The sequence below is a fragment of the Myxocyprinus asiaticus genome, chromosome 44 (assembly GCF_019703515.2).
Source record: "Myxocyprinus asiaticus isolate MX2 ecotype Aquarium Trade chromosome 44, UBuf_Myxa_2, whole genome shotgun sequence".
Lineage (NCBI taxonomy): Eukaryota > Metazoa > Chordata > Actinopteri > Cypriniformes > Catostomidae > Myxocyprinus > Myxocyprinus asiaticus.
Window position 1 is genome coordinate 3,062,684 of NC_059387.1, and position 22,737 is coordinate 3,085,420.

General features: G+C 38.2%; 1 protein-coding gene across 7 annotated transcripts in view; it reads right to left on the reverse strand.

Annotated features, from left to right (window-relative positions):
- zgc:174877 (uncharacterized protein LOC570025 homolog) overlaps positions 1-22,737 on the reverse strand; it is a 54,985-nt gene that overhangs the window by 12,995 nt on the left and 19,253 nt on the right. For 2 of the 7 annotated variants that reach the window (XM_051686841.1, XM_051686836.1), the window contains exon 2: positions 18,834-19,060. In XM_051686841.1, the coding sequence (XP_051542801.1) occupies positions 18,834-19,060 (227 nt within the window). Of the gene's footprint in view, positions 1-15,547; positions 17,235-18,145; positions 18,326-18,449; positions 18,642-18,833; positions 19,061-22,737 lie in introns of those variants that run through there. The other 5 variants (XM_051686838.1, XM_051686837.1, XM_051686839.1 and 2 more) reach the window with 4 other exon arrangements.

Below are 22,737 nucleotides of genomic sequence, written 5' to 3' on the forward strand. Positions count from 1 at the left end.
TGGGAGACACGTGTGCGCCCTGCCCGAGGGCATGAAGGCGACGCCAGAGCCCTGGGGATCCAAGCCTCATATGCAGACCTAGCGTTTGAAGGCAACAAAACGCCTCACGTTAAGGTGAATGCTAGAACAGGACCCCAGAGGCGCCGATCATCCTGCCAGCAGGGTAGGCAACAGAACCAGGGGGGTGGTGACCAGACACACCCCCAGGGTCACAGCAGGCCTAAACAACAAAACGTTTGCCGGCCGAAAGGAAATGCGCGTTTCGAACGAAAACCCAAACAAGAAGGTGAGTGGGTAGGCAAGGTTTCAAATCCCCTCAGAGAACAAGATTTGAGAGAGGAAATGGAGGATATAAGGAGACGCTTGACTGAGTTAGTAACTAAGCTTGACGTGCTCCGTTGTTCACCAGGTCCGTTGACCTCCTTAAAGGAACACGGCGCTGAAACCTCATCAGTATGACTAGACGATGTACCCCCTCCCGTTAACGCCAAAGTTTACTTTGTAGGTCGGGAAAAGGGGAACAGTGTCCAAGTTGCTCCCCAAAACAGTCACTCCTAACATGCCACACCCTCCTTTTCTGACCTTCTTGGGCGATCTGTACCGTAAGGGCAACGCCTGACACGTGGGTCATTCAACTCACACACACTACTCAACACCGGTTCCGAAATAGTCTAATGGGTTCCAACACCTTCGCAGAGGTGGCTAGAGCAAAGCTCTCCCTTGGCAAACCGTTATAGACAGAGACCTGCAACGTAAGCGTCACAAGCTACACGCAAGATAGGTCGTCTATCACAAAACGGGCCTGGATTGACACCTTTCAAGGGATGACGCTAACAGACCCTGTTTACATATGTCCCATTAATACGGAACCACTGTTAGTTGGCCAGGACCTACTGAACCGATTGGCTCCGCTCATTGACTGCTGTCGTGGACACATGTGGGCTCAGGTTGACATACCGAGACCACTTGGTCCAGAAAACAGTTCGCCAGCTTCAGATACACACGTCGCCATCGTCCAAAAATCCAGCAGAGACGACGACTCCAATAAGAACAATTACAGGGCCTGAATAAAACCCTTCAGGGTACTATAGTCACTGTAAATTCACAATCCGTTCTTATCAATAACACTTTGCACTCTTTAGGGATTTTGTCAGAGAAAACAACTTATGCGTGTATCGTTAGAGATCTAATGCAGGACCTCAGGGAAATTAGCTCCTCAGTCAACAGTCTGAGTGATGGAAGGATTCCAGCTTACCTGGTCTCCTTAAACCTTGTCAAACAAATCCTTAGATCTGCAACTATCTCCATTGTGCAACCTTCACAGATACACATGGCATATAGTTTTGGCATTGAAATTCCAATCCATGTAAATCCTCAGAACCTCAAAATAGGATTTATCCTCAATCTACCGTCATAGGCAGAATATATATAGACTAAAATCTGTATTTAATGTTGGTTTTCAGAGAGGTAATGCACACATTCACCTCAAAACACCACCAACACTCGCCTACCATGATGAGGACCCCTCGCTCTACCTTATCTCTAACCTAAACATGTGTACCAAGACAAAGTACATTCATTGGGTTTGTCAAAACGCAACCCCTTTGTTAGAGAGGTGACTAACTACCTCTGCGGCCAAAGAGCCGAATTCCATGAACAAGTGTCATGATAGCATGTCCATCAAAGGTGAAGGAACAGAGACAAAGGTAGAGCGAGCAGGCAGTCGCTGGCTCGTTAACACACCAGCCACCGAAGTCATACGACTGCCATGATACAGCCACTAAACTAAGGCCACTAAACTAAGGCTACCAAACCAAACGGTGTTCTTAACTGTTCCCCAAAGAGCCACCATGCACATTGATGATATTGTCCTCCATCTCAACGTCGACAAAAATGATGCAGAAATTGAGATCATGGACGCATTTAGAGGTTACAGCCTCACCGTTGATGACACCCTTCAACAGCAGCTTCAGGCTGAAGGGATGGAATTAGTGAAGTTCAGTCTCAAACCGACTGGCTTGACCACTGTATTTCATAGTCACATAAGCAGATCGTCATCTTACCGAGAACACCCTATCAGTTTGATTGCCCTCTAGCTCCTCCTTAGTGGTTGGATCGTCATCGCAATTATTGCACATGCCATGTACAGGTACATTCAACACATACAGGCCAGACTGGACTCACTTCTCATACAGCCGCGCTTTACACACCAGTCTGAGCCCATCACACAGGTTAACCCCATCATTTCCAAGGATAAGCCATTTTAACCATTAACCATCCTTTCCTCTAACATTTTGTTCCTAGTAACCAATGTCAGGTTCTACTTTGATTTTGTGTTATGACCAAAGAACAACAAAGGATTGTGTTATGGTTAATGCTGTGCCTGCCAATAACTTGAAATGTTTATGTGTGATGAATGTAGCTTTAGAATTAGCTAGAAGTTCTATGCCCAGATGTGCCTCAATCTCTGTCCAGACGATAAAACCTCTGTGAACTCTAATGAACTGTATGGACTGTGCAACCATTTCTCTTTCCTATCAGGAATACATAGATGGCGTAACCCACAGGTTACTGTGAACCGACAAGAACTGTTCGGCCCTTCAGTTGCTCTAAAGATGCTGGACAACAACCAACTCTTCAGAACAAAGGGGGGAATGTTGGGCCTCATGTATTCAGATAGAAGACAAAGGCAGGCCTAACAGTCATAAAAAAACATTCCTCAAGCCCCCTCCTTCTAAGTCGTAAATTTTACTGACAAAAATCGCGCCAAAATCAAACAAAGGGAGTCCAAAACAGACTACAGATCCATGAAGCCTTGCCCTCTAAAGGATCGAGCTCTCAACTCCTATTGGATGAGGCACACCACAGAACATCCCTCAAACATGACATCATCAGGACTTCAAATAATTCTGAAATGCTTCCAAAGTTGCTTCCTGCGACTTCGTTCACCGAATACGGACGTAGCTTTTTGCTGCTCTCCGGTGCAACCTCGTGGCTTAAGGAAGTAATGTCCGACTTGAAACTGTAGCCATACAATCTCCATCTCGCTGGACGAGTTGAGATTACTCTGTGTTCAACCGAACACTCTAACGGATCCGAAGGAGACCGCCGAGCAATTCGCATCTTCATCCGTTGGCCTCCAGAAGTGAATAGATTAAAGATTTCTCTTCCATCTTCAATCAAGTCGACATTTCTGAGTTCTCCGCCAGCCCGCCGAGAACCAACAGCCGTACCGGCCGCCGACAGCACGAGGAAACGGCTCTCGTCATCACACGAGCCTCAAGGAACCGGGTCAAGGTTAAAGGACGGAGGAAAACACATTCTACCTGTGTCCTCATGCGATTCAAGTAAGAGGTTACGTCTGGGCAGAGATAGAATATTATAGTGTGTTATTCTTGTGTTTCAAGGTTTTTGCTTGTACAGTTTACGGACCACCATGTCCGCTCATTATTAATACTCAGGGTATTAATTATCACAAATTTGTTTTGCTGTATTGTGGTCCAACCAAATTGGATTGTTGTGCATTTTCGCCATCGCGGGTGAGACAGCAACTGAGTTCATCCAGTCAAATAACACAGGACTTTTACGAGCCCCGCTCGTAAAACCACATCTCTGAGTGATGAACACGGCTGCTTTATCTCCAGCTATCGCGAAATCAGCTTTCGGGCTGTCACTTAATCATCTCTCTCTCTCTCTCTCTCACTAACCACACTGACACACACACTGTCACACACACACACCTTGTGTTATAGGATTCTTTTTATTTCCATATCTAATCATATCACTGTTTAGTTTGTAGTTGTAAGTCGGAAGTTTATTGACTGCATTGTATTAATTATTAATTGATATTACTGCATAAATAAACTTTTGTTTATATTACAAAGAGAAGTGTTTTGGTTTGTTTTGCATACACCTGTGTCATGCTGACGGGATGTCAGTGCTCGGATTCAAACCTTCATTCATTGTTTTTTTTTTTCCCGAAAATCGATATTCTTCGGATGTCGATTTTCCTAAGAAAACAATCTAATATTGAGACTGTTTTAATATTCGGTTATTAGTGCCTGATTTCAGGGTGGTGCCCCATCAATGTTAATCCTTATTAATATTCTATTGATTTTTGATAATTGATAATTATCTTTGATTGAATTTGAATGATCAATAAGCTAGTGTTAATTTTAATTAATGTTTCATCGACGTTAACAGTTAACGATTATCTTTGATAACTGTTGATTTAAAGGATTAAAAAAAAAGCTAACATTGATTCTCATCAATGTTCTATTGATTTTAATAATTAATAATTATCTTTGATAATTATTAATTATTGCTAATAACCAAACTTGCTCCTAAACGTAGCACACTACATTTACTGGAGCCCCATATGAGGTTTTAATGAGTTAGATCCAATTAATTAATTTAAATGTTGATTAATAACTACAGAAATAATTACCAATTATTTCTGATAGTAACACTGATCTAAACAACCAGTAAAGCCCTACAACATAATACGATTTTTGTAAAATGTGTGTTAGCAGACTTTTTAGAGATATAAATGCAATCCAATTATTGATCCTAACCATATTTTAAATAATTTTATAATTGTATTATCTTCCCTGACGTTCACTGATAATGTCACTAAAGATTTTTGGATGAAAACTGTCATGGTTTAATAATAAATGATCATTTTCTACCCTGTCTCTGGCCCTCTGACTGAAACAATTGGTTTTGGCCACAGCGTCTCCTTTAAACTTCAATGTAAACGCCCACAGTTATAATTGGCTAATATCGTGCAGCCCTTCAAATTCAGCCATATCTGAAACTTAATCGGAAGAGAATAAACAAGCTGTCCACAACATTATAAAGCTACATTTAAGGGTTTACAAATAACGCACATCCAACACATTGCACCCGAATATTTTAAACTTCAAGCACAACAGCACCATAAATATCAAACATTCATGACAAATGAAACATTCATGAATTAAACTGTTTACTCACGGTTATGCTATCAAGTCCAGGTGTTTTTAACTGCCCCATTTGTCTTCAATAACAGTTACTTTGCAACACCTGAATCATATTATGACTGGTTCCCAATCAGCCCACGCTAGGGCTGTCACGATTATGAAATCTGACTGATGATTAATTGTCAAACAAATAATTGCGATAATGACGATTAATTGTCTGTTTTAGGGCTTTCACGATTAAATGTCAAACAATGTCATATTTCTTAAAGTACATGTGTGCTTCATACACCTTTAGAGGTCATTTCTACATATTTAACTTCAAATATATCGATCAAATAATAAAACAGGGATATATGAAATCCTTTTAAGGCATTAAATCTAAATGAATTACATGAAAAATAATGTTTTAAATATCAAGATATTTCTAAATAAAATATTTCACTCTTTTGGTCAACTTTAGTTTTGGTCAATTTTACATTTACACTTGTTTTTGCAACTCAATTAAAATAAAAAAGTTTAAATCCTTTAAAATGTATATTTGTATTATATTTACACTACCGTTCAAAAGTTTGGGGTCACTTGACTGAAATGTTTCTCATGATCTTAAAAATCTTTTGATCTGAAGGTGTATGCTTAAATGTTTGAAATTAGTTTTGTAGACAAAAATATAATTGTGCCAACATATTAATTTATTTCATTATAAAACGAAAATTTAATAAAAAAAGAAAACTGGACTGAATAATAAAGAAAAGCCCAACATAGATGGGAACTCCTTCAGTACTGTTTAAAAAGCATCCCAGGGTGATACCTCAAGAAGTTGGTTGAGAAAATGTCAAGAGTACATGTCTGCAAATTCTAGGCAAAGATTGCTAAATGCTAAAACATAACACAGTTTTGATTTATTTTGGATTTTGTTTAGTCACAACACAATTCCCATAGTTCCATTTATGTTATTCCATAGTTTTGATGACTTTACTATTATTCTAAAATGTGAAAAAAAAAATAAAGAATGAGTAAATGACCCTAAACTTTTGAATGGTAGTGTATGTTATGTAATATTATATTATGCAATAGTAAAATATTTCTGTCCTAATTTCTTCTTTCAAACATTATTTTAATGCTTTTTGATTAAACTCACGAGCCTTTATTTCTCATAATTTTATCACTCCACAGAAATAAAGTGTGCATCTCCTCTGTGTCACTGCATGTCATTACCACTGCGTCATTAACATTTGCTATAAACGATTGTTAAAGGTGCTTTATGTAAGATTGACAAGCGTTTGAAATGGGTACTGCAGTCCAAATAAAAATATTGGAGAGTTGTCTGCCCCTCCAATATTTGACTGAAGCTCATGCGGGTTGCCTGAATGTTGACACGCAAATTAGCCAACTCAGCATCCGTTTGAAAGATTTCTGGGCTTTAAGCTGTCTCCATCTTCCAAAGGCATCTCCAGTATTTATCCGTGTTTTACTACGCCTTTGGTCACGGTGGTTTTTAGACGGATGGCGAGGCTTTTTAAGTCGGGTGGAATCTGGTATCTCTGATCCAGTTCGTTTGCTGCCTTCAAATCTTGTTCAAATCTGGCAACCCGGCGGTGTCCAAATACTATTGGTGAGTGAGCAGTGGGCGGGATCACACAGGCCAAAACATAAACAGAAATTCTGGCCCGGAATGGAAACTTCAATGTAGAATACACTGGCTGTAGCATTGTTATCGGAGAAGCCAGTATTTCAACTTAGCATGTTTCCTAATTCTCCAATGACATATTATGGTCATTTTATGATTTAGTACAGAAAAATATTACATATAGCACCTTTAAATTAAAGTGAAACCGTAGTGCTTTGCATTCACTATCAAAGTTTATATTTGTTCCTTTATATTTTCGCTGGAGTTTGGCGCGAGCCTCAGATGACGGCGTGCGCACTGGAGTGCTTGAGAAGCTCTTTGTGCGCTCTTCCTGCTAGGAGCTGCTCAGTGATGCCCAGATTTCAACTGAATGACACACAAACGCACAGTTCATGGCATTTACATATTCACTTCAAATTCCCTTCTTTGGGCATTAAAATTAACAATTAAAAGTAGGGCAGATGGGTGCAAGACGCAGAGCAGCTGAATGAAGCCGAACAGAGTCTCCTTCTCCGAGTTGTAACTGACACATCTTTTAAAAGCATGGCGATAAAAATGACAACGGTCAAAGACGTCTGTGTAATGCTTGTTATTTGCACAAAAAATTTCAAATTAGTCCAGATGGGTCCCTTTTATTGTTAGGAATATTTGGTCACACTAGGCCTGTCTCTCTCCATCTCCGTTTACGAACTGAGCACCAGAGGGTGGGGCCAAGGGTGCAATGACACGTGTTGTGGGGCATGTAAATACAACTGTGCAATGTCTAGTGACGTCACGAACACACAGTTTTGAAAACATGACTTTTCAAACAGGTGGAAACTATAAATGCTCTTTTTAGACGAGTTCTGAAATTTACAGTATGTTTTTATTGTACAGTTACCTCTTAAATGTCTAAATATCAAGGAAAATTTGAATTTCCATTTCTTAACCCCTTTAAATAAAATTCTAAAACAAGAAATGTGATGGCATAATTCATTCATTTATTAAAAACAACTTAATACAACAAATCTTTAACTACACATGCTCATATGAACAACAGGTCAGTAAATGCACTGCTTGATTAAAGTCTCACAGGTCTGTAATACATTACAGAACAGTAACAGTTCCAGAGACAGTTTAGACTGTTATGTAGTCTAATGTTGTACTTCATGCTTGTGAGACTTCAACAGTTCTCGTTTCATTTCGAGTTGGACATTCATAACTTGTGCGTCAGTACAAGATTAATGCAGTAACTGCTCTGACTGATGTATAAGTGTTTTTGATTCACTAAAAAGAACCGGCTCATAAGAGTCATTTGTTTGGGAATCAGAATACACTGGAAGCAAAAAAGGAAATTCAACAGATTTGTCATGAAGAACATTGTAAACAGACAAATACATATTGCACTTCAGTATTATAATAGTTCAACTGGGTTCCAAAAAATGTATTAATTAATTTGTAGTTTTTGCCCATCATGTTCATTTACATAAAATGTTTTAATAAAAATCTAATACCACTTTTTAATTTCTGTACTGGTGGAAATAAATTCAAACGATTCAATGTCATTCTTCCTTGTGGTTATTTATTGCTAAAGTAAATGAACAAATACAAATCGAGTATTCAACTCAATTAATACATGACATGTATTATGCAAATCTAACAAATATTGGCATTAAGTTCACGTTATTTTGTCAGAGGAGAACTGACTTTTTTTTTTCACTCAACATTTTTCGTTCCTTGCCAAAGTCAGCTTTGGCTTGCTCACTGGGGGCCTAAAGATAAAAATCTTAAGGTATGATTTTCAATTAAGTTTTTCAACAAAACTGTTCATTGGAGACTTTAAGACAATTAAGTCCAGTTTATACTTCTGTGTTGAGCCTAAGCCGTAGGTTTCGTGTACTGTGCAACCCTGTTGCTTGCATTTGTAGTTCAACGTTGGTGTGTCTGGGTTGATCGGCAAGTACACTGCCAAAATGCTAGTGCCTTAAAAAATATATATATATATATATATATATACAAATTATACAGTACATAAACTAACGCAATGTAATTTGTGGATTAAAATTATTTTGAATTATTGTAGCATTAAAAACAAGTTCATAAATGTGAACAATTTAAGTACATTTATTATACATATTGTCTGCCATGCAGAGAAGAAATAAATCAAATACTGGCAAATACTGTATGCTTGCTCTAGAGTCACTTAAATAATGATAAATTAGGCATCCTTTAACTATGATTTTTATTTCATGAATTAAACATTTGTAATCTACTTGGCAACAATGACTTGAGAAGTCCTTCTGATTTAAAAAGAAAATCACCGTTATGCCATTAATAAAACAACTTTTCAGATCTTACTTGGCTTTTCTTCACCAAATACATTATTACTGTTGCTGTGACTTACTACCACACTATACTTGCATATTTTTCTTTGTAACAAAGTGCCTTTGTGTACCAAAAACAATGGTGGTTTCTCCAAAAAATTATGTAACCACTATAGCTGTGCCATCGTAGAACAGTTTTAAAATATCAAATCATGAGTTAGACAAAAGATGGGTTTAGCTTTTTTTTAATTTCTTGCTTTATACAGAGTCTTGGCGCATTTAGATGTTGTCATGTTTAATTAGTAACTACACAGGTAAAACCAGCTGGATTTTTAAACAAATGTAAATAATACAAGTAGATGTACAGTACTGTGCAAAAGTCTTAGGCACATTATATTTTTCACAAAAACATAATACGTCTTAAAACGTTAATTTTATATATTCTGCTTTTAGTGTATGAGTAGGAAATATCAATTTTTAGATTTTGACATTCCCTTTGCAAATAGAATTGAATAGAAGAACAAGGAGCCCTACAACCGATGGTATGGCCCCCACAGAGCCCGGATCTCAACATCATTAGCCGCTTTTCCACTATCAGGCCAGTGTGAGCCAGGGCCATAAACTGGTCAGCTGGGGCCAATAGCCTCAGACCTTGAGCCTCGAGACCAAAATCACTCTGCATTCCCACTATCGGGCCAAAAGCCCCACACCGTTGCCTTAAAATCCACCCTTAATGTGCCGCCCTGGTGCAAGTGACACACAACCTGGCCATTTCAAAAGCCAAACCAAATACACATATTATATAGTTATCTAGAATATCAAGTTCATATTGTATGTAAACGATAGCTAGCCAGCAAGATAATTTACCACTGACAACTCACTGACTTTAACTGCCATTATGTTCCGAGTGTTCTCTCCACTAACAGCGGGACGATGTCCCAGCACACCGTCAAAGACTTTGAACAATTCTGAAGGCAAGATAAAGCCCCAGAACAGTGGAAACGCAACTACTGAATCAGTCTGGGATTACATGAAGAGACAGAAGCAATTGAGACAGCCTAAACACAAGAACTGTGGCAAGTTCTCTAAGATGCTTGGAACATTCTATAAAGCCAACAACTCAGACAAATGTGTCCAGGTGTACCTAGGAGAATTGGTGCCGTTTTATAGGCAAAGGTGGTCACACTTAATATTGATTTAGGTTTTTTTTTGTTTACTGGACTTTGACGTTAAGTGATAAATTAAAGCTATTTATGGTATTTTTTTAAAGACATCCTCACTATACAACATTTTTCGCAAGTGCCTAAAACTTTTGCACAGACAATAAGATGCTATTATTACTGTTCCAATTGACAACATTTGTTTTAACAGTCATTAAGTGTGTGTTTTTTGTGGGTTAGAGTACTTGACTACAAAGTTACTTCATAATGCCCATCCCTAGTTATTGTCATGTACATCTACTTGTGTTATTTCACATTTGTATGAAATCACTGTATAAAAGACCTTATTCACGCTATCGCCATATTTGATTTTTAATGGGATTGACAACGGGGCTGTGAGGGATAGACTTACAGTCTCTTCAATGTGCTGTACTCCGTGCCGGATTTAGGCATGGTGACATGGGCAGCCGCCCAGGGTGGCATCTTGCAGGCAGGCGGCACTGACAAGTGGGCGCCCTGAACTCCACCAACCATGTAATTTACAATCCCCCACCCCCCCCCGTCAACAACTTTGAGGGCATGCTGGAACGGGTTTCGCCCAGGGCGCCATACAAGCTAGAACTGCTACTGGCTGTACTGCAGTTAAATTTTTTTTAATTTTTTTTTATCGTTCCATGGACAAAACATTGATAAAATATCTGTCCAAGAACATTCAGTATACAAAGAACTCCAGACAACATGAGTTGTAGAAAATCAGATGTGATTTAGGATCTTTATACAGCTTTATACCTTTCGTGCCATTGAAGAGACTGTAAGTCTATCCCTCACAGCCCCGTTGTCAATCCCATTAATAATCAAAGATGGCACTAGCGTGAATAAGGTCTATTATACAGTGATTTCATACAAATGTAAAATAACACAAGTAGATGTACATGACAATAACTACGGATGTGCATTATGAAGTAGCTGAATACTCGTAAATAATAATGTAGGTTAAAAATACCAAGACACGTATGTGAAATGTACGTACATTGCTTTATTCACAAACATTACCAAGAACTGTTTCAAAATAAGATAACTGTAACAAACTATGCTTTTCTTAATGGGGAAAAAAAAATGGAATGAATGAGAAGAGAGTAAAAATAACTAAATACATTTTATTCAGAAAAACAAGTGTTAAAAGCTGGTACTTTAGAAAATGAGCTGATGGCACTCTGCTGGTAACACACACACATACTAAGCTTTCAAGTTTCTCAAATCGCTTCACATATTCTTTCCACCATAAATGCGTATCCTCATCCGTTGGTATGAATGACTTTAACAAGAACCGAATACCAACAGACATGTTTAAACCTGGTATTAAGATGAGTCTCCTGTGGCCACTAGTGTTCGGATTTGGAGGGGCGACATACATCAGTCACTATGTCTGTGTGTTACTGCATGACATTTAAGCACAGCAAAGTCAGAAAAGACAAAGTGCTGATAAAACCAATTCACTGTTTCTCCCAGATGCAGCTGAACTTTAATTTAAGCACAAACTTAACATTTCGAGCAGAATTATCTGTTATTTTAGCAGATTACCTGTATTACCCTGAGCTTCAGATATGTGTACTTGTCATCCGTGTCCCTGCTTGTTGATATCCATCACACTGAAGATCTGCAAAGTTCTCATACTTGAGTGTATTTACTTTTTCAAAATTTCCATTCAGATGGTTATTTCCTTTAAAAGCCTTTAAAGCTGTTGATTGACAGGTGAGGGGTGGGGCTTCACTTCTGTCCAGGACGCATTCAGGGCGGATTGGCATTTACACCTCAAATTGTGTTTTTGACTCCCTCCATTTGTTTTTTTTGTGATCTGATCACAAAATGTTTAGCACCCAGTTTAGACCTGTATTTAATGCTGACCACTTGTGATCGGATCACCCAAAACATCTTAACACTAGGTGTAAATGAGCTGAGAAATTAATTTGTGTTCAACAGATGAAAGAAATTCATACACATCTGGGATAGCATGGGGGTGAGTAAATCATGAGAGAATTTTCCTTTTGGCATGAACTCTCTTTAATACTACTGGGAAACTTTATTAGCAATTGAGATGTAAATACATTTAAGAGTTAAAATAGGAGAACAATTAATAACAAGTACTTATTTGCTTTTTTATCATTAATAAATATGACTTATTTGCCTTTTCGTAAAGCATTTTTATAAGAGTTTTATAAACAAAGTTAAATAAAAATTTCTGGTTCAATACAAAAACTAAATCGAGGGCATGTGTGGCTTAATGTTGATTACTAATATATATATATATATATATATATATATATATATATATATATATATATATATATATATATATATATATATATATATATATATATATATATATATATATATACACACACATACATACACACACACACATACATACTGGGGGCCAAAATTTTGGAATAATGTATAGATTTTGCTGTTTCGGAAGGTAATTGGTACTTTAATTCACCAAAGTGGCATTCAACTGATCACAATGTATAGTCAGGACATTACTGATGTAAAAAACAGCACCATCACTATTTGATCAAATCTAGACAGGCCCCATTTCTAGCAGCCATCACTCCTTGAGAAATCATGTTGAATTGATCATTTGGTACTAGAAAATCACTTGCCATTATATCAAACACAGTTGAAAGCTATTTGGTTTGTTAAATGAAGGTGTACACTACAGTCTTCAAAGACAAAGAACAACTGGCTCTAACAAGGACAGAAAGAGATGTGGAAGGCCAGATGTACAACTAAACAAGAGGATAAGTACATCAGAGTCTCTAGTTTGAGAAATAGACGCCTCACATGTCCTCAGCTGACAGCTTCATTGAATTCTACCAGCTCAACACCAGTTGAGTACAACAATCATGTACAACAGTAAAGAGAAGACTCAGGGGTGCAGGTCTTATGGGAAGAATTGCAAAGAAAATGCCACTTTTGAAACAGAAAACAAAAAAAAAATGTTAGAGTGGGCAAAGTAACAGACATTGGACAACAGCTAATTGGAAAAGTGTGTTATGGACTGATGAATCGAAGTTTGAAGTTTTTGGCTCAAACAGGACAATGTATGTGAGGCGAAGGGTGAATGAAAAGATGTTGGAGGAATGCTTAAAACCATCAGTCAAGCATGGTGGAGGAAATGTAATGGTAAACAAGGAAGAATATCATTCCATTCTCCGATGCCATGCCATCCCCTATGGTCAGAAATGAATAAGGGCCAATTTTGTAATGCAGCAGGATAATGATCCTAAGCATACTTCTAAGTTATGCAAAAACTATCTGGGGACAAAGCAGTCCTCAGGAGTACTGACAATGATGGACTGGCCACTACAGTTGCATGATCTTAACCCAATTGAGCTTTTATGGGATCAGCTAGACTGTAAGGTGCGTGAGAAGTGCCCGACAAGACAGCCACATCTATGGCAAGTGCTACAGGAACCGTGTGGTGAAATGTCACCTGAGTATCTGGACAAACTGACAGCTAGAATGCCAAGGTTCTGCAAATAAATATATATAATATATATATATATAAGCGTTTGTCCAAACATTCTATTGACATTTCACCCCACACTTCCTGTAGCACTTGCCATAGATGTGGCTGTCTTGTCGGGCATTTCTCACGCACCTTACAGTCTAGCTGATCCCACAAACGCTCAATGGGGTTAAGATCCATAACACTCTTTTTCAATTATCTGTTGTCCAATGTCTGTTTCTTTGCCCACTCTGACCTTTTCTTTTTGTTTTTCTGTTTCAAAAGTGGCTTTTTCTTTGCAATTCTTCCCATAAGGCCTGCACCCCTGAGTCTTCTCTTTACTGTTGTACATGAAACTGGTGTTGAGCGGGTAGAATTCAATGAAGCTGTCAGCTGAGGACATGTGAGGCGTCTATTTCTCAAACTAGAGACTCTGATGTACTTATCCTCTTGTTTAGTTGTACATCTGGACTTCCACATCTCTTTCTGTCCTTGTTAGAGCCAGTTGTCCTTTGTCTTTGAAGACTGTAGTGTACACCTTTGTATAGCCTTCATTCCTCAAAACAATGATTGACTGAAAAGTTTCTAGAGAAAGCTGTTTCTTTTTTGCCATTTTTGACCTTAAGACATGCCAGTCTATTGCATGCTGTGGCAACTCAAAAACAATCACAAAGACAATGTTAAGCTTAATTTAATGAACCAAATAGCTTTCAACTGTGGTTGATATAATGGCAAGTGATTTTCTAGTACGAAATTAGTAATTTAGCATGATTACTCAAGGATAAGGTGTTGGAGTGATGGTTACTGGAAATGGGGGAAAAAGCAAAAATGAAGGTTACAGTGAGGCACTAACCATAGAAAATGCAGAAGGTAAAAGCATTCATCAAAATAAAATCTTGATTCAAAATTAAAAACAACAGAAATAGAAAACTACTAAATAGTATTTACTGTATTATTATTATAAGCAATATCTCACAAGAGTGCTGTTGTACTGAATAGTAGTTTTAATCAATGTTTTCATTTATAATATTATGCTCTGTTGTGCAGCACTTTATCTGACAAAAAAAAAAAAAAAGAGAGCAATGTTGTGTTTTGGATTATGCTGTGAGGATCTTTACTGAAAGGATTTTATATGATTAAAAAATTGAATGGAATGTTAAAAAAAGTAATTGTTCCACTTTCATTTGATTGTACTTTTATTAATTAATATGAATAGACCCTGTTTTGATGATAAAATTTGCTAGGCATGAAAATGTATCGAACATGGGGGAAAAAAAAAAACTCAAAAATCTTATAATTTGATAACCACATATTAATTCTTCTGCTAAAACTCGTGTATTATTTGAGCTGTTAACAGACACCTTTAAGTCGTCATGGCAATGATGTAACAATGAATGTAACTTTCCACACAAAAAGTTAGAAAGTTACTTATTGTAACAAGCATATTGTTCCCCACTCGTGGCTATACTTTTCACAAATCGAAATTATGTTTTGTGGTAATCAACATTAAGCCACAAATGCTGTCGATTGAGCGTAACTTGTAATGAACCCAGAACATTCCTTTAATAGAGTAACTTGACCTCATGCACAATATGGCCTATTTCATTGAAATTTGCTCCGCCAACGTAAATAGCTTTAAAAGTGGCAAAACAGAATGAAAAGTTGCTCAGTGATGCATACAGTAAAACGTTCCAGTGCAACGCACATTCCTGTTTCCATAGTAACGTGTCGCCAAGCAACGCACAGACAAGAGAAGCGAAGTGACGCAAACAATATAACGTTCTAGTGTGATTTAATGAAATTTCAGCATTATTAGAACGCAGTTTGTCCAATCAAATTAATGGACGTTTGTTTAAATGATTTGGTGGCATCATATTTTGCTGTCTAGCGTTTCCAACTTTCCAATGATGATTCTGTGTAATATCGGAACACTTTCTGAATGCCTTTAGATTACTGTATGCTATATTTAAAATGGCCGGATAACATACCTGTGCCCACTCAATGCCATGAAGCCCCTCGCCTGCAACACCGGGTCAGACAGTCTTTGAATCGCAGTCACCCGCATACTGTGGTTAGTGTAGATTGATCGCGTCCCGGCCTCTTTGCATATTTTGGGCAGCATTTGGGACAGCAGATTTACTCCCAAAGGAACAGCTGTATACCAGATGTCATCGGTGACAACGTACAATCTTTTGGGCTGCAAATAGAGTGCTTTTGCATCGGGAGGGATTTTGCGAAGATATTTCTCCAATGAGGCGACTGGACACAGCGGGTTTCCAGGCTCTTCAATCATATTAACACCCCTCCGATTTTTCCTGGCCATTTCAAATGGGTTGTTTGTTTCCTCGTTTAATGTCATTGTAAAATATCTTAAACCGTTTTCGTCTCTATTCAGAGCAAACGAGTCTGGTTGCAGATGTCGGTTGCCCTCCTTGCCACGGAGTCCAAAATGCAACTGGATGTCATACCAGACCTTATTTAACAGCCCTTTGGGGTTGCCGGGGTCTAATGCAGGCGAGTGTTTCAGTATGTGCTGGTCTTCAGGTGAGATCGGAGGATAATGTGTCGTTACATCCTTACCTGAGCGTCGGATCTGTTTGACAACGCCTTTAAAAACATTGTTGGCGGACATGAATTCAGTGTCCTGCATCAGATTCCACGCCCGACTCAGAGGAGGTTCATTGATGAAGCGGTTCAGTCCAGCTCGAAGACCAATGTAGCTGCTGATACCGTACAGTTCACCCTTGCTAGTCCGAATGGATCCGTAAAATTCCCGCAAAACCGGACAGAGCTCGGACTTTTCGACGGTTTTCAGGTCAATGATGAGCTCTTTTTCACGTAACCATGTTGTGAAACAATTCACGGCCCATACTGTTTGCTTTACAGTATTAGTTTCGCATCGGAAGTTCTCCAGTTCGTCCAAATCTGCAGATGAAATGTTTGCACACCTGGATATTTGTGCTGTTAACACGGGCTCCCCTGCCTCCATCTCTTCCTCGTCGCTTTCACACTTTAGGTCAAAAATTGTTTTCATGAGAAACGCACCCGCAGATTACTATCTTGTATTTATTATTTTAAACAAATGTGATGAAATTCTTCCTGGAGTCAAACAATATGATCATAAACTAACCTTCCCATGATGCCATTAAAGCTCAAATTATCTGAAATTGGTAAGAGATTATGTACACATCATGAGTGTTTCCAGGTTTTCTTTGTTCTTCTTCTTCTTTGAGATACTGGCAGATGGAGTGCTGTGGGCACATACCGCCACCTACTGTTTACTGTGCAGTTACCATGACTGATCCACTCTAACCTAACTACCACTTCTGGTACTCTTACCAAGTCGTGTGAATACGAGGCACGTATATTATCCAAAACAGTATGCAGTTAATGTGTTGTAGCACACAAATACTACCATAACCGTGTTTAGTATTCCAGTAGCATTTAGTAGTGTTTTAAACCAGTCATAACATCAATCTCTATAAAGAAAACAAGTCCACACAACATTTGATTAACTTTTCCACCCCATTTTGTCAACTCTTCTCTGAAGTCTGAAGGGGGATATACTGTATATAAAGGAAGTCCATTTACTGCTTCCTGTGTCCAGAATAGTCCTGGTCGGTTTTGTGTAAGAGTGAGTCTCGCTCTAACACCAGTCGCAGTGGGAGACACGTCCTGTTGGAAAAAATTTAAAATACAGCTCATAAAAATAGTCAAATTCTTTTAGAACCAATACGTTCACTCTTTGAGGTGGATTTACCATTAAAATGTGCTGCAAAGACTATTTTAACATTTAAGTAGGGCTCCACAATTAATTGAATTTATTTGAAAACAAAATTATCACTTTGCTTGTAGTGTGTATTTTGAACAAAGTGCTCTGATCTATTTATACATTTGTTTAATTCCAAGATTTTTTATTTTTTTGAAGCTAAAAACTACACAAATCTAATGTAGCCTGGCGCAACAACAACAGGGTTTTGTGGACAGAGGACTTCACCAGATTGTAAATGAGCTTTTTAACAAGCACATACTGAAGCATCTCAGTTCTAAAAAAAAATAAAAAATATGAGGCTTAAGGATTTTATCCAATCGTCTAGTGATGCCGCTTAACAGCAACGAAACAACAACATCAGAGTTAGATAACTACTGTATAATAAAACACAAATATCCAATGTTATGTTTCAATCATACATTTCTTTGGGTTCATAAAAAAAAAAGTGTGAATGAAAAGATGACAGAGACAGAAACTAAAGTGAACTAAAAAGTGATAGGAGTGCACTTTAAAGACCAGGTACTATGTGAATGCATCAATAACATGGTGCTTTTTTCACTTGATTCACTTTTTGGTCAACTGCAAGAGGCCAACATTCTTTTAAGCCTTGATAACCAAGGAACAATTTGAAATATAAATGTATCATATCACAACTTAAATCTTATTTGCAGTATTGATCAAAATAATCACAATAAGAATTTTGACCAAATCATGCAGGCCTGCATTTACTCAAAGCAACTTCATGAAGAACCATCCAGATACACATCTGCCACTGCAAAAACATTCTGCATTCTCATGTAAATGTGTTGTGTACCTCTCCTCCCTTTCTTCTGTTTCTTGTTCTTGTGTCGTCTTTTTTTCTTGTTGCTGCTGGACTCTGATGAAGCAGTGCTCACGGACTCATCAGAGACACTTTCTTCAGTGTCACATGTGCTGGAGGAACTCTTCCTTTGTCTCTTGTGTGGCCTGGACTCTGACAACAGTGATGTGCTCGCTGTAGAAATGGAGCATAGTTGTAAACAAGAGCAATGAGCACATGCCAATGTTACAGTATATTATACAGTATATAATATATAAACATAACATATAACATTTATGAACAATCAAGGAAATCACACCTTCTGGGACGTGAACCACACGAGCGCTGGTGAGGTTCTCGATCTGTGTGCGGAGGAACTTGCGATCCTCCTGTAGATCCTGGACCTGTTTCTCCAGAGCTTCAATCCTCTCTTTTTTGCTCTCCAGCAGACACTGAAGTCTAGTGATGGTCTGCATCATACTAGAGGGTTCACCTTCATTAGGAATATTTGCTGTGGAGCAAGAGAGACTGTCAGTGAATCCATATTTGCTTGCATGTTTAGGGTCACTTTTCTTTTAAAAAAATATCGAGCTTCCTATTACTCAGAAATCCTAACAATTTACATCCCATCATCGTAATCATTTTAATTATAATGCTAATGAGATCATTTACATTGATTATCAGTAAATGAATAATGACGTACAGGAAATGGCACTGCTCTGAGTGTTGTCCTGCTCAGCATCACTGGCAGCCACTGAATTTGTATTTTCACACTTGATGGCTTCAGTATCTGCCTCTTGTTTCATCCAGCTGTAGCTGTTCACAGGTGTCTCACAGGTGTCCTGTCTCGTAGAGCTGGAGTCCATCTCACTGCTGGGCTTGCTTGGAGCAGATTCCTGCTGGCATTGAGGACTCACCCCAACCTGAACACTGTTGGACAATAATCACAGAACATCATATAATAATTCCTAGTTTATATATATATATATAAGTTGTGCTCAAAAGTTTGCATACCCTGGCAGAAATTGTGAAATTTTGGAATTGATTTGAAAATATGTCTTTTATATAAGGATAGTGATCATATGAAGCCATTTATTTTCACATAGTTGTTTGGCTCCTTTTTAAATCATAATGATAACAGAAATCACCCAAATGGCCAAAAGTTCAAAATGATCAAAAGTTTACATACCCTTGAATGTTTGGCCTTGTTACAGACACACAAGGTGACACACACAGGTTTAAATGGCAATTAAAGGTTAATTTCCCACATCTGTGGCTTTTTAAATTGCAATTAGTGTGTCACCTTGTGTGTCTGTAACAAGGCCAAACATTCAAGGGTGTGTAAACTTTTGATCAGGGCCATTTGGGTGATTTCTGTGATCATTATGATTTAAAAAGGAGCCAAACAACTATGTGATAATAAATGGCTTCATATGATCACTATCCTTAAATAATAGACAGTTTTTTTGCATGATCAGTCATATTTTCAATAACAATGCCAAAATTTCACAATTTCTGCCAGGGTATGCAAACTTTTGAGCACAATTTGTATATATATATATAGAATATAAACAATGCACTGACAATGTTACTGCCATGTACATCTACTTGTCTTATTTACATTTGTAAAAAACACGTTTTAACTGTGCCATTACAAACTGAATGTGATGACATCTAAATGCTCTAACATTCTTTAAAATGCAAGTAATAATAAGAAAAATCCCAATAAACAAAATGGTAGAGTTACGACTGTAACCCTGGTTCCTTAAAATGAGGGAACGAGACAATGCGCCAGGAGTAATGATCTCTGAAGCCCTTTAAAATCATGCTAATTTGGCAGATAGAGCTTGATGCTTCACCCCCAATGCACGCGATATTGCGGGCATACAAGGTGGAACACGGTGCTTATTTTATCAGGATTTTCGACTTAAGGAAAGAAAGAGAATCTCTCGAAACCTTTACACAGAAATCAGTAGTGCAGTCAGCGTACACAGCACCTCATTCCCTCCTTTCAGGGAACCAGAGATACAGTTGTAACCATACCGTTCCCTTTCAAGCCGGTAATTTTGACGCTGCTTCAGTTGTTGGCGCTATGGAAATCATATACCATCGCGCCATGCTACTGATCTGCATGCACAAGCAATGCCTACTTGTCAGTTGGGTAGTTAAAGGCATGACAGAACCTTCCCTTCATATTGCCAAATAGGAAGGGGGAGGATAAAAATAACCATTTAAGGAAGAAAAGTGGCAAAGAAACTAGCCACACAGAGTAGTGAAGCAAACTATATCCATTCACACTGTGGTGAAGACAACTCAGGACAGCCCATGATCTTCAGCTGACATAATTGTGATTCTATTGTAAGGAACGTGGAAATACAGACTCGGGCCACTATTGTTAATTGCATGTTGGGGCACGGGCATCTGACATCAGATCAAATTTACAAGTGCTGGCTAATGCTAAACTTAGATTTTCTAAAACTGTTATTCATGTCGGCACTAACGATGTCCGGCATCTCCAGTCGGAGATCACTAGAGATAATGTTAAAAAGGTGTGTGAACTTGCAAAAACGATGTCAGACACTGTAATATGCTCTGGCCCCCTCCCTTCTCATTGTGGTGACGAGGTTTATAGTAGATTAGTGTCACTGAATGGCTGGATGTCTGAGTGGTGTCTGGAGAATAGAATAGGATTTATAGACAATAGGAAGAGTTTTTGGGGTAGACTTGCTAAACTCCATCCCCTCCAGGGAAGGTGCCACTCTCCTCTCCAGTAATTTAGCTCACAGTCTTAATAGTGATATTATTTGACTAACTGGGACCCAGGTCTGGAAACAGACAGAATGGCTTAACTATCAGTCTGTAAGCTGTCTTGAGATGTCACACAGGTCACATAAACTACAACACATAGAGACTGTATCACCTAGATATCATTTATAGACTGTCTGTTCCCTGAACTACCAAACAAAACCCCTCACTAAATCACTTAGAAAAAATTTGATTTAAGGTCAAACTTGAAAAAATAAAAAAAATACAAATACAAATATTAATATTTGAAGATAAGCATCATATAAAGGTAGGGCTACTAAACACTAGATCTCTTTCAACCAAAACACTTATTGCAAATGAAATTACAGATCATAGTTTGGATGCGCTCCAAATAATGCTTAACGTGGCTTGATTCATGCATCCTTCAAAGACGAATCTGCCCGATTCCAGCCTTGCTGAAGCACCCCCAGATCATCACCGATTCTCCACCTGGTCATCTAATGGTTAGAGACCTGGAGAGGCTTTCAAGCCACAGTGTCTCGCACCCACTGTGAAATCTGGTGGAGGATCAGTGATGATCTGGGGGTGCTTCAGCAAGGCTTGAATCGGGCAGATTCGTCTTTGTGAAGGATGCATGAATCAAGCCACGTACAAGGTTATCCTGGAAGAAAACTTGATCCTTCTGCTCTGACAATGTTCCCCAACTCTGAGGATTGTTTTTTCCAGCAGGACAATGCTCCATGCCACACAGCCAGGTCAATCAAGGTGTGGATGGAGGACCACCAGATCAAGACCCTGTCATGGCCAGCCCAATCTCCAGACCTGAACTCCATTGAAAAACTCTGCAATGTGATCAAGAGGAAAATGTTTGTCCACAAGCTTGAATTTTATCGCCAGGAGTGGCATAAATCACCCAACAGCAATGTGAAAGACTGGTAGAGAGCATGCCAAGATGCATGAAAGCTGTGATTGAAAATCAGAGTTATTCCACCAAATATTGATTTCTGAACTAAACATTAGTATTGTGTTATTTAAAAATTAATATGAGCTTGTTTTCTTTGCATTATTTGAGGTCTGGAAACACCACCTCTTTTTTGTTATTTTGACCAGTTGTCATTTTCTGCAAATAAATACTGTCTGTTTACTAGTCTTGAATAATTACTTAAGAACTTGAAACCATTCTTCCATAATTATCATATGAGTTAGTGTTATTATTTGTTGTGGTTTTGAAGCTGGTATTGAGAATCCTCAAATTTCACTACCGACTACTGAAATTTTGCTATTGTGATAATGTATAGTCTTTATTGTACATGGTAGATCTTGCTGCAATAACATGATGAAAAAGTAGATCTCATTCCATAGAAGTGTGAGCACCCCTGCTGTTAATGATGATGGAGGCTTTCCTTTATTTGACTACCATACGTGACATAAAATAATTATCATATGACAATAGACTCCTCCCCTACCCAGTGCAGTTTACATTTCAAGTTCAAGGAAATCCACTGTTAAAAAGAATTTTTTTTTAAAAGTTCAATTAATGCATGATGTTTCCAAAGTCAATGAGTAATCGTGTAAAATAATCACGATTATGATTTTTGCCATAACCAAGCAGCCCTACTGGGAGATATTATCAGGAAATGTGGAATAAGTTTCCACTGTTATGTCGACGATACCCAACTTTATATTTCTTTGAAACCCGATGAAATTTCACAATTCTCCAAATTAGCACCGAAGACTGAATGGCCAGAAACATCCTTCTACTCAATTCTGACAAAACAGTGGTACTAATTATTGGACCAAAAACCTCTAAAAATAAGCCGCTAAAATATTATTTGACTCTC